The sequence below is a fragment of the Lepeophtheirus salmonis genome, chromosome 13 (assembly GCF_016086655.4).
Source record: "Lepeophtheirus salmonis chromosome 13, UVic_Lsal_1.4, whole genome shotgun sequence".
NCBI lineage: Eukaryota > Metazoa > Arthropoda > Copepoda > Siphonostomatoida > Caligidae > Lepeophtheirus > Lepeophtheirus salmonis.
In genome coordinates, this window is record NC_052143.2 from 3,319,538 (window position 1) to 3,333,018 (window position 13,481).

The 13,481-nt window shown below is 33.4% G+C and overlaps 2 protein-coding genes across 2 annotated transcripts; both read left to right on the forward strand.

The window, feature by feature from the left end:
- Positions 1 to 5,117: 5,117 nt before the first annotated feature.
- Positions 5,118 to 8,215, forward strand: TTLL12 (Tubulin tyrosine ligase-like 12). The gene is made up of 9 exons (XM_040724295.2): positions 5,118 to 5,707; positions 5,867 to 5,976; positions 6,038 to 6,385; positions 6,447 to 6,609; positions 6,671 to 6,861; positions 6,924 to 7,139; positions 7,195 to 7,317; positions 7,379 to 7,601; positions 7,667 to 8,215. Exons 1-9 carry the CDS (start codon positions 5,573 to 5,575, stop codon positions 8,018 to 8,020), a joined length of 1,863 nt encoding a protein of 620 aa, XP_040580229.1. The 5' UTR covers positions 5,118 to 5,572; the 3' UTR covers positions 8,021 to 8,215.
- A 611-nt stretch (positions 8,216 to 8,826) lies between these two features.
- LOC121128705 (neuropathy target esterase sws) lies at positions 8,827 to 13,475 on the forward strand. The gene is given in 4 exon segments (XM_071892869.1): positions 8,827 to 9,151; positions 9,316 to 9,594; positions 9,665 to 9,955; positions 9,958 to 13,475. Coding segments are annotated over 4 exon segments (3,492 nt in total). The 5' UTR covers positions 8,827 to 8,955; the 3' UTR covers positions 12,684 to 13,475.
- Positions 13,476 to 13,481: the final 6 nt, after the last annotated feature.

Below are 13,481 nucleotides of genomic sequence, written 5' to 3' on the forward strand. Positions count from 1 at the left end.
TCCTTTTAGTCGTACGTGGAGGCACGTCACAAATAGGTTAAGTCTCTGATATAATATATTCGGTTTGCTCATAATTAGGGATGGGAAAATGTCAAAATTGTGGAGCGGGTAAATTTAAAAAAAGTATATACTGGTAAGTTCAAGAAATTAATGTTTAATTTAATTATTTCTTTCTATTTTGAAAATTCAAACCTATCATTAGCAATGTAAAGAGCACTAAAGTTAATAGTGATATCTGTCAGCACAAATTTTGTCTCTCAAAGTGACCATATGACATCCTCTCAGACGTGGTTTTTACGCTCACCGCAATTTGAATAATTTCTCCATCCCTAGTCATAAGTAGTGCTAACTTTTTTATAATGAAGAAATTAGGTTTAGATCTCAAAAGACTCATTCAAAACTAATTCAAAAGAGTCTTGCAACGGAGGAAATGGGTTTCTTTCAGCTCTTTTTTACACTTTTGGTTCCCATACAGCTCTAATGCCCATTAGAGTGTTCAAATTTTAATAGGCCACTTGGTAGAGCAGTACACACCACCCCTTCCCAAAAAAAAGTTTCTCTGGCTCATTCATGAACAAAAAATTTGGGTTTTTTTTTGATAATAGGACAAAAAAAATCAACGCCCTGGCTATTGTCCGGACTCTGGAGCATAGGTGTAGGAGACAGAGGAGGGAAATAGGGGTAATTGCACCCTCTCCCCAATTTATGCAAACCTAATAATAAGTGGGCAATATTTGGTCTTTCATATTTAAAAAAAATGTTTTTATAAACAAAAAATTAGACCCCATCTTCAGGCAAAATTAGTCTTCCCCTCAAAATGATTAATGATGATCATCTTTAACCTCAGCTGTAAGAAAAATAAGTTAATATCACATACTTTTAAGTATGATGTTTATATCAGGATAAACTAGTTACGGCTATAGTTTCATCTTATTCAAACAAAAAATTTAAAAAATGACACTTCATTTCAGAATAGGGGCTAAATAAATCCAGCAACAACTGAATTTTTGAGATTTGATTTTGTTTTGTTTTTGTTTTTTTAAAGCTCAACTTTCGACAAATACATAGGCTGCTAAATATATTTCTGGCCTAAGAACGAAAATGCGAATATTTATCATCAAAAATGGTTTCATTGTTTTTCAAAGTATTCTCCAGCATGATTTATACGCTTTTGCATGCGCTCAAACCAATTTTCGAACCTCTTTTTCCACTCCGATTGAGACACCTCCAAAACATGGTTTTTAAACGCTTCAATAGCATCTTTTGGCGACGAAAATCGTTGATCACACATTTTTTTTCTTGATCTACGGGAATAAAAAGAAGTCATTGGGTACCAAGTCAGGACTATACGGCGGATGACACATCAATTCGACGTTTTAGACGGTCAAAAAGGCGCTGTTTTGAGCCGATGTGTGAGAGCTTGCATTGTCATGGTGAACAAATTATTTGTCCTCCCTTGTTTGTTTTTCGAATTTCTCCGAAGACTTCATGTAAACAAATTGTGATGCACCACTTAGAATTGACCGTCCTACGATGCTTAAGTACAACAGTCGCCCGTTTTGCCGAAGAAACAGGAGACCATTTGCTTCGAAGTGCTTCTTCCACGAACAACTATCGTTGGATTTGGCTCGTCTTCGAAGACCCACACGGTCGATTGTTGTTTTGTTTCGGCCTCATACGCATAGATCCATGATTAGTCACCTGTGATGATCTTATAAACGTCTTTGCACCAATTGGCACGAGCCTTCTTTTGAGCGATTGTCAAATTGTGCGGATCCAACGAGATCAAATCTTTTTTTTACGGCCAAGTGTACATGCAATATCGAATGTATGCTGGTGGATAAAATGCCGAAGGATACCTCTATCTCACGGTATGTCACATGACGATTTTGCATTAGCACTTCACGCACGGCATCGATTGAATTCATTAAACCAGTTTTTTACAGTGCTATAGGATGGTGCTTCATCCCCATACAAAGATTTAAGTTCATCAATGCACTATTGTCGTGATATTCCACGTCGAAAGTTGTGAAAAATGATCGCACGAAAATTTTCACGACTTAATTCCATTTTTTTGCCAAATTAATTTTTTCAAGGCACTGTAAACAACACAAATAATGACAAAACATTCTGACTACAATTATGCTAAAAATTTCAACATTACCAAAGGAAATGTCAAATTACACCTGACAACACTTAGTGACACCTAGGCCAGAAATATATATAGCAGCCTACGTATTATATTAAAATTTGACAATGCATATATTATTCTAATACAATTGCATGTGTAATTATACATATATGTATTTATATCTTACAATGATCTTTTTAATCATAATATTTATAAGGATTATAATCCTTATTCTATACCCTGTTTTATGTAATATGGAGTAAAATTATAGTCATTATGGAATATTAGTATAAGATATAGAATTAGAGGATTAATTGTAATTTTATATTAACTCTTTTTAAGGAACAAATTTAATTTACTGGATTAATCTTCAAATATGGAAAAATATCATAATAACATATCTTTAGCCATAAAGTCTGCTTTAAAGTTCAATAAACAAGAATGCATAAATAATAATGATAAGGGTAAGAAGACTCACTAGGTAATAGTCGCTGAAACCATAATTAATTTTATGACGTTTTTAAAATATTCATTTTAGATTTGGATATGTCATGTGACTTTAAATGCTGGCCTGCACCTTTTGGAATCATCGGAACGGTTTGCACCGCGATAATTCTCTCCTTAATCACTATAATAACAATAGGCGGTAACTTTCTCGTTCTTATTGCATTTGGAGTTAAGCAGAAGCTACGTGAATCCAAAAATTTCTTCATTGTATCTTTGGCTTTTACAGATTTACTCATTGGAATGATTTCATTGCCTTTGTTTTCTGTGTAAGCCAGACATGTATTTTTTTTTTTATATAATAGTTAATAATTATACTTGATGTATTATTTACACTTAGATATATATTGGTTGGCTTTTGGCCACCTCAACTTGGTCCTATCCTATGTGATCTCTGGCTTTCAATAGATCACACAGTCTGCCTTGTTTCCCAATTAACTGTACTCTCCATAACCATCGACCGTTTTTGCTCTGTCCGCTTTCCAGCACATTATCAGATAATAAAAGATAGAAATAAAACTATTTTAATAATAATTGGTACTTGGGCCATTTCAGCGTTGATATTCTTCATACCCATATTTGGTTGGGAACACTTCATTGACAAAAGGGATTTACTCCCCTGGTGAATGTAAAGTTCAATTCCTCAAGGATCCTCTATTTAACACATCCTTAATTATTTGCTACTTTTGGATCCCACTCATTATATTGATTTATTTGTATGGGTCTATTTATCGAACTGCGTGGACTCTTAGTAAAAAATCCATGAATAAACGTGAGTCCAGACTCAATCTTTTAAATAAAATGAACCAAGCTAAAGAGGAATCAAGAAAAGGGCATCAAATACCAAGGCAATTGATTCAAATGAGACCTCGTGAAACAGACAACAATAATTACGTAATTGATGAAGAACACTCGATTCAGAGTAAAGATAATGATATAAAGGTTGCTTCGAAACCAAAGAATCAATTGAGAAACTGGTTCCATCGCCAAAGAAATGACAAGGAGTATCAAGAAGGAAAGGCAAAAAAAAGCATTACGAACAATATCTATGATTTTAGGGGCGTTTTTGATGTGTTGGACACCCTATCATGTTATATCTATTGTAAATAGTTTCTATCCCGCTTCAGTTAATGGTAAGATTTACATGATTTCATATTTTCTTTGCTATGCAAATTCTTCCATAAATCCCCTCTGCTATGCTGCATCTAATCGACAATTTAGGAAGACGTTCAAAAGAGTAATTCTTCATGGAGATCTATCCAGAAAGTGAATAGATATAGGACAATATTAAGTCAATAATGGAAGTTCAAACATACTTATATCAACTAAAATCATTCATAACTTTACACAACCCCTATTCATATCCCATGAATGACTAAATATCTAAAGTAATCCATGCACGGCCATTGGAGATGATAATTTTTATTATTATTATTATTATTTTTGTGAAGACAACTCTAGTTATGGCACCATATTAATAACTAATTTAATGAAAATTTGGGACAAGATTTTTTTTGATGACATTTTAAGATTTTTTTAATAAAAGAAGTTTTCAATTTTAATTTTTTTTTTCTTGAGAAAAATTAAATACCTGAATATATATCTAATTAATTTGGAGGCAAAATCTCTTACGCATATGACTAGTGATGAAAATCGTGTTTATTTTGGGCATACTTAAAAAAAGAATGCGAAAATCAACATTGCCACCCTCACAATTTGAAGAATGTTTAAATGTAGTAGAAAGGGAAGTTCTGTACTCAGGAGTTAAATAATTATGATAATAGCTGAAAAATAAAATATTAATGCTTCAGATTACCAATTCCATAAAATGGAGAAACTAAAAAATACGCCGGATTTTCATCACTGGCTACTGGTTGAGTTTGTAGTAAAAAAAAGTATTTTTTTAAATTAAAAAAGGAAAAACGTTTCTAACATGAACTATTTCTTCTTTTTTGTTCATAATTAAATGGTCGTCTTGGGGTTAAATTCTCCCACTAAAGAATGCATTATTACCTATTTTTGGTGTAAATTGTTTTAAAAATGTGTAATAATATATATATATATTTATATGTGTTATGAATATAAATATAATTTTTAATGTTTTTCTTGAACTAATGTTATTTTATATGTAGAAGGTTCTCTCTCCTCTTTATGGCAGTAATTCATTTTCCCACCTCAAACTCATATAATAAATAGAGGATATTAACCAAGGTATTCATTCAGAAGTACCATATGTCACGCTCCTGCCTTCTCTCCGCGCTCTTTTTTCTCTCATTAAAACTAAAAGACTAATTAAAACTAAAGGACTCTAGGCAAGGAGTGGACACTCAAGGCAAGGAAGGTAGGATTTAGTAGTTCTCAATTTTGATTAGCTTAAAATTAGAAGCTGTTACAGGTTCCTCCAGATATGCAGGCAGTTTGAACGAGATGTCTCCCCGTAGTGGAAAGAGAAGAATAAGGACAACTGCGTCACAACATCAACACGATAGGTCGGTGTTGTGAACATATTACATAGTCTTCCTTGTCTTTTGATTGAATTATTTATTTTTCCCTTAATCGCTCTTTCCTTAAGTCCTTTAATTAAAACTACTCAACTCATAAATTCGATTCTTGTAGTTCTATCGAATTATCTATCAAAGTATTATATTTTGAAATTGTAACTAACTTTTAAATATAACAAGATTTTTAAATCTTGTTATATTTTTATTTAAAAAAACGAAATTTTGGATTTTTACTTAAAAAATATCGATATTAATTATTATTGATATTATCTAGTATATCGAAGCAGTCCACTTCAAAATACACAATATAAAAAATTTCCGTTTAATTTCACTCAACCTTTTACTTGTTATTGTATTATTGCCTCATAGCGAGATTATGTCTCGTGCTTAGTAAGTTCATTACGAATTTGTGGATATTCTACGAAAAGTTTGAAATATGGAGAACAACATTAAGATTGAGAATGGAAAAAATCCATTTGACTTATTTGTTCAAGCCCATAAAACCCAATTACTTTCTTCCGCTGTTCCACAGCATCTATGGAAGTCATTATATTCTAAACTTAATATGGCTGTAAGTACTAAATAGTTAGTAATAGTCACTACTTACTACGAGTAGTAACTATTATTATAAATAGTAATTAAATAAATGATGTACTCATTTGTCTAGTTCTCAAGTATTGCTTCGATTAATCTACGATTAAAACTTTTATATCTATATTATCTTGTATAGGAATTTGACGCCGGAAATTATTTTACACTAGCGCAGGAAGAATCTGAAGATGGGATACTAAAGTGGAAGGTCTTGCTTTTAGATAAAATGTCCAAGTCTAATGAAGATATGTATGAACATCAGATTATAAATAATATAACATGAATTATTAATTGATGAGTACGTTCTTAGGATATTTTTAATTGATCATGCTTGGACATTTCGCCCAAATATGACCCGTCAACAATTGAAAACTGTACCGGGTTTACTCCGTAGAATGGCAAATCTTATGGACATTCCATTTGATGATGGAGAAGAAGAATCAGATAAATGCCTTGAGAAAGTAATGAATATAAAATGGAAATATGCTTGGACATATTCCTTGGGCAATGCTCAAACTGTTGAGGAAAGAATGCCAATCTGGTATATTCATGATGAATTTGGATCTAGGATACAACACAGCGACAAACCCAATTTCCGACTCATTCCCTTTTTTTCAATGATTGATGGTGCTGCATATTCTCTATTATTTCCTATTGAGTGAGGCTTATAATTATTATACATATTCACTGTATGATCCAATGAGTTTACTCTTTTTCAGAGATTGTCATGCAAACGATGAAGTTACGAGAGATTATGTCGAAGGATATTCAGTAACCAATGAGACTGAGACTAGACGTGCTCTTCTGACAGCATGGCAAGACAATGATTTCGCAGAATCTACCTCATGGAAACAATCTGAACCAGAGTCGTCTTTTTTTGAAGTACCTTGATTTCCCTCATTTTTCATTCAAACATAACTTTAAAAAAACTATTTTTTGTTAGACAAGTCGTGAAGTAGAGTCCTTGCCGGATCCCAAACTCTATAACTTTGATATTCCCTCTGATAGAAAGATCAAAGTTTATGCTGAATATGAAGTTATTAATAATAACCTTAAGCATCGTCAATTTGAAATTGTTGAAGACATGAGTAATGCAGATATTTTATGGTTAACTTCTCATTTCAAAGAGTTCAAGTTAGTTAGTTATTGCTTATTGAAATCCTTATTACTTTCATACAATGGTGAATTATTTTTAGGGACTTTAGTGAAACATTTCCTGATAAACTCATCAATCAGTTTCCCTTCGAAAATGTTCTCACCATTAAAGACTTTTTGTGTATTATTTCTCGTCGAATGAAGAGTCAAGAAGAAAATAGTGTAGATGAAACCTTTCCAGAGTGGCTTCCTGTAACTTATAACTTAAAAACTGAATTGCCACAGTTCATAAGCTATTACCAAAACAGAGAGAAAAGGTTGATCATATAGAGTACTATATTTATATAATTGGTGAATTTTTGCTTTTTGTAGAGGCCTGGACAATCATTGGATCATTAAACCATGGAATTTAGCTAGGGGATTAGATATGCATATTACATCTGATTTGCACACTATTCTTAGACTACCATTCAGTGGTCCTAAAATTGCTCAGAAGTAAGTTTTTTTAGGGATATTTACATTAGAAGCACCTTTAAAAATTATATTTGCTTCGTAGATATCTACATAATCCAGTTCTATTCAATCGACCTGAAATCGGTAGAGTGAAATTTGACATCCGATACATTATTCTTTTAAGAAGCGTCTCACCACTCAAGGTCTATATCTATGATAGATTTTGGTTAAGATTTGCAAATCTACCCTTCGAGCTGAAGGAATTCGACAACTATCAAAAGCATTTTACTGTGATGAACTATGATGAATCTTCAGATCTTAAACAAGTATCATTAATTTATCTTCCTCGTCTATAACAAAATCTTTATATTTCTTAACTTTATTTTTTTAGATGTTTTGTCACGAGTTTATTGAAGAATTTGAAAAGCAGTATCCGGGAATTCAATGGAAAAATTATGTTGAGCCCAAAATCTTTAAGATGCTTAAGGAAGTATTTGAAGGATCTCTTAAGCTTCAACCCCCTCAAGGAATTGGTGAGAGCCCTCAATCACGGGCCATGTATGCTGTTGATTTAATGTTGGATTGGAAAAAAGACGTTGGAAGTGAAATAACACCTAAGTTACTTGAACTAAACTGGTGTCCTGATTGCAAAAGAGCATGTGCTTACTATCCAGAGTTCATTGACAACGTTTTTTCGACCTTGTTCCTGGATAATGATGTGAAACAAAATGTCACTCTTTTGTAGTGGACATTCAATGACTTATTTCAATCTATATTGTATTCCAAATATGTACCTAATTCTTGTCATATCTATTACATATTTTATGTACCAAAATGTATATTGATTCGATTCAAATGATAAAAATTATCATCAGATCATGTAAATATTGATTACAATCATTTTATACTATGTTATTTAATTAAATAGCCGTCTAATTAACTGATTTTGGCTCGGATTGTAATAATTCATAGAATCATTCACTTTGTAAAATATGATATCCCTTTTTACGAGTCAAATTTCGTCGTTTTGCAAAATATTAAAAGGGAGATTTGAGCACTACGTATTTCAAGTGTAAACTTGAATACTTTTTGTTGTTGCTTACATTATTAGATATTATCATTTATAAGTCATGTGTCTTCAATCGCATTGCGTTATCAATTCCTTCTCTTTTTTAAGAGAAAAATTTACCTCATCCAAACAAATATTTTATATCTTACATTCATACAATATATTATGTGTGATTCATTGAAGACATGGAAACTACAGTTGCATTATTCTATGTGTATCAAAAATTTTAGGCATCCAAGACTCAAAATAATTTAAGAAATTAATGAGATAATAAGTAATTTCATGATTTAATTGAAGGATAATTAGTATGCATCTGTGAAGCACATTTCAATAATAATATCTCAATAGAAGTATTGTAGTGTAAAAAATAGACAGCTCCTATGATAGAATAATAAATAGTACACAACACCCGGCCCAGATTGTTTTACTTATCAATGTGTGTTCTTTCCTTCTTTTTTCTTTTTCATTACATACATTACTTGCCTTATTAAGTTATTTGAGAGGAAAAAGTAAAAAGTTTTTTCAGCTAGACGTACACAGCCGGATGACTGAGGAGTGAGTATGGATCTGTTTACTTCATTCAGTGAATTTGGAACTTTTTAAATATTGATATGTTTGTCTTCGAAGAGGCCGTTTACATGGCCTATTGGCCTCACATTGTCGCAGTATTTCTGGGATTAATCGTCCTTGGGATGGTTATGGCACTTTTTGGACGTAAGATTGGACCTTCTACCGTGAGGGACTTAGTGGCATCATCAAGAGGTCCCCGATTCCGTAAAAGGGACAAGATTGCCTTCGTTTCGAATAAGGGACTTTTAATGACTCATCATAGAATAATTTAATTATTAATAATGAGATTTATTTAATATACATATATGTAAATCTCGGATTTTCTATCCGTGATTGACGTTCTTCCTTTTGAAGTTTAAACTATTTTATGATGGGTTTGATTGATTCCAAAAATATATATTAGGTTATGCGGAATGCACGAGGAATGGCCTCCTACATCCGTGGTGGCCGTGGTGTGAAACGACGGGCACTTGCTCGATTTGCCAAAAAGATTATACTTTTCAGGAATGATTCACCCCGTGAAGATTCTCAAAGACCTGATTTACCAGAGGCCTTTCTCGAAGAAGCTGTGGATGATTTGAATGAGAGGCAAACTCTTCCTCAAGAATTGGTGTTTGTCTTGAAAAATATGAGAGTATTCGGACACTTTAGTCAAGATATTTTTCTGGAATTTTTAAAAGGTATACTATCGATGTTCCTAAGCTCTAACTCTTTCTCAAATATTGTATATACAATCGTCTCACTTTTTAGAAATCGAAATAATTCGTGTCCCCCAAAACCAATATCTATTTCGTCTCGAAGATGAGGATGCCAATATGTACATTGTTCAATCTGGAACAATCAATGTATTGAATGTCGATCACAACACAAATCAATTGGATTCCAAGTCAGTTGTTTTAAAAAACGTAAAACAGGGTGAGCCCATTGTCTCCCTCCTAAGTTTTCTCGAGTTTATGAATCCAAATTCATCTGACAAACGTACCTACGATACTGTAGCTGCTAAAGCAATAGAAGAGTCAAAAGTTATCAAAATATCCTTTCAAACTTTCAAAAAGCTTTTGATAAACACCCTGAACATTTATCGCGTGTTGTTCAAATTATAATGCTTCGACTTCAGCGAGTCACACTCCTTGCTATTAATAAATATTTAGGCCTTGGAGCAGAACTTATAACGAGTCAAGATCGAGGAAGAATCACAAAAAGTGAAAAATTTATGGAAATGAATTCGAATGAAAATGAAAAAAGGAAAGATTTTGCAATTAGAAAACTAAAAGAATCTTTAGGACTAGGTATAGAGGAAGTCACCATTGAACTTGAATCTGTAGATATAATTGACTTTTCCAAGGGCTCCATCCTAGTTGAAGAAAACATAACTCATGATACATACTTGATATTAGTATTGAAAGGCTGTTTCAAAATCTCACAAAAGACGGATAACATTTCCAAAGAGTTGCATAAGGCCTATCCTGGGGGTCTACTTGGGCAATTACAAGTTTTAACTGGTGAACAAAGTCTTTTTACTATTGAAGCCTGTGCAGACTCTCAGGTTGCTGCTCTGCATAGCTCAGTTGTTCACAAAATTATAGAAAAAAATCCTAATACTTGCCTTCATTTGGCGTTGTCTGTGATAGGCCACCTCTCTCCTTATGTTCGCTCTGTTGATTTTGCTTTGGAGTGGACTCTTGTTGAATCTGGAAAGGCATTATACAAGCAAGAGGATGTCGCTGATTGCATTTATGTTGTCCTCTCGGGCCGTCTTCGGTCTATCATATCTAGATCTTGTAAGAAGGAACTTGTAGCAGAGTATGGCCGAGGTGAACTTACTGGTATTGTGGAAACATTGACAAACTCTAAAAGAAGTACAACAGTGATGGCTATTCGAGATACTGAAGTAGCTAAGTTGCCCTCAGGACTTATTAATTCCATAAAGTTACGTTACCCCATGGTTCTCCTCCGTTTGATAAACTTATTGGGTAAAAAGCTTCAACGAACCTGGGAAACGGGTACTAAGCACACTGGATTGTCCTTAGATGATGACTCATCTTCCTTTTCTACAGTGGCACTCATTTCTATAACTCCAGGAGTCCCTTTATCTGCTTTTGCCCATGAATTGAACCATGCTGCTAGCTTCATTGGACCATCCCTAAGACTTACTGCTGATATTATAAAAAAAGAACTTGGGTCTTCAGCATTTGATAAAACCCATGACTTTCGATTGTCTAACTGGCTGGCACAAAGAGAAGACCAACACAAACTTGTGCTTTACCAGTGCGACAAAGATTTAACGACTTGGTCCCAACTTTGCATTCGTCATGCTGATGTTATTCTATTAATAGCGAATCCAAGTTCAGCCTCCAGTAGCGATGTCTCCCCATTTGAGGAGAAAATTAATAATATTTCGCAAAGGACAAGGAAGGAACTGGTTTTCTTATATCCAGAAACAGTTGAGTATCCTGAAGAGACAAGAAAGTGGCTCAACAACAGGGCTTGGATAAATTCTCATACTCACATTCGTTGTCCACCTCGTGTATTCTTTAAGAAAAAAGAAATCCGTGTTGACGACTATTATTCTAAATTGTTTAATCGTAAAATGCCTATGGAAATATTCTCAGACTTTTCAAGGCTTGCTCGAATGTTGACGGGCACATCTGTTGGTTTGGTCCTTGGTGGAGGTGGGGCAAGAGGTTGCTCACATGTCGGTATGATTAAATCCATATTAGAGGCTGGAATTCCTATTGATCGTATTGCTGGTGTAAGTATTGGAGCCTTTATGGGTGCTTTGTATTGCCAAGAACGTGAAATGACTAAATTTACAGTGAAGGCACGAAGTTTTGCAGAAAAAGTGAATTCTAAATGGAGACAGGTCATTGACATCACATATCCTTTCACTGCTCTCTTTACTGGAAAGGCCTTTAATAGTATAATTGAAGAATTTTTCAAGAATAGGGACATTGAAGATCTATGGCTTCCATTTTTCACTGTTACAACGGATATTACCGAAAGTTCAATGAGAGTGCATGAGTATGGAAGCCTATGGAGGTATGTGCGAAGTTCAATGTCACTGGCTGGTTATCTGCCACCTCTATGTGATCCTCACGATGGTCATCTTCTTTTAGATGGTGGATATACAAATAATCTACCAGCAGACGTAATGCGAAGCAGAGGTGCCTGTCATATTTTGGCTATAGATGTAGGGGCCCAGGATGAGACCAATATGACAAACTACGGGGATTCTTTATCCGGATGGGAGGTACTTTGGAGGAAATGGAATCCTTTTACATCTGCTCTTAAAGTTCCTGATCATACAGACATACAATCGAGACTGGCCTATGTTTCTTGCGTACGACAGTTAGAATGTGTTAAAAAATCAGATTACTGCGACTACATTCGACCTCCTATAGATGAATTTCGAACATTGCAATTTGGTTCTTTCGATGAAATTAAGGATGTAGGCTATCATCACGGCAGAACCTATTTCATGGGTCTTGCTAAGGCTGGACGCATGCAAAATTTCCCTTGGGCTCATAATAATCAATCTTCTGACCCGAGTTCAAGACGTAGTAGTGGATCAATTAATACATTCAATCCGATTTATGATTTAGGAGATTCATCCTCTAGCGCATTCCGTGGTATTCAGTTAGATTATAAACCTTTTAGTGAATCTCCAATAGAACCTGATGATTCTTCTATTAAGGATTTTGAAAATGAAGAAGATATGATTTTTGACACAGATGTAGAAGATGAATCTGGATTCTTGAGTCAGATGTAAAAAGGATGAAAAAAGTACTTAATGATACAGCAATTATTGTATGTGTATGTTATTGGTCATATCAACAGTATTGATTCTTGGATTTCATTCCTTGAAATGTGGAATTCATTTGACCTATATTAAAATTTTAAGATACTTTATTCGAAAACGAAAAAGAGAATTTCTTGAGCTTATGAGAGAAAAGAAGGAATTAAATACTTTATTTTACTATTACAAATTATGGAAAATCATTCATTTCTTAATTATACTCGTATGTAAGAAAAATATTTTATTTTATCTAAATAATTTGTTAGAATGTTTAAATATTACTAGTTATAATTTATAAATGATATTTTTAAAGAAGTTAATTTATTTATATGGTTTTTTTATGTATGTATGTTATTTTAATTGGTGAGATGGAATTGCACTGATTAAGTATAAGTAAACATTATGGTATTTTTTTACAATTACTACTTCTGATCTAAGAATTGTCTTGGAAATTCATATACATAATGTATATTATTTTCTCTAGGAGATATCGAACCTATGAACATTGAGTTCAAGAGAATACTTTATTCCGAGTGTGCTGTCCGTTGAACAACGTCAAAAAAGTAATATCTTTGATGTATTCATATTGGTATTTTAGTGCAATGTGTCCTCATTTTGATTATAGGTCCTAAATTTATTAAAAAAACCACAATATTTCCTTCAAAGAGATATCTTGTGGGCATTAATGTAATGAATATCAAACATGCCATTCTAAGTTGTTATATTTATTGATATTAATAAAATTGACTGCCAAATTAACCTCAACTAGAG

Coding starts and splice junctions, on each gene's coding strand:
- TTLL12 (XM_040724295.2), top strand. CDS start 5,573: ATGGAGAACAACATTAAGATTGAGAATGGAAAAAATCCATTTGACTTA. Junction 5,977..6,037: donor TCCAAGTCTAATGAAGATAT/GTATGAACATCA, acceptor GTACGTTCTTAG/GATATTTTTAATTGATCATG. Junction 6,862..6,923: donor TCTCATTTCAAAGAGTTCAA/GTTAGTTAGTTA, acceptor AATTATTTTTAG/GGACTTTAGTGAAACATTTC.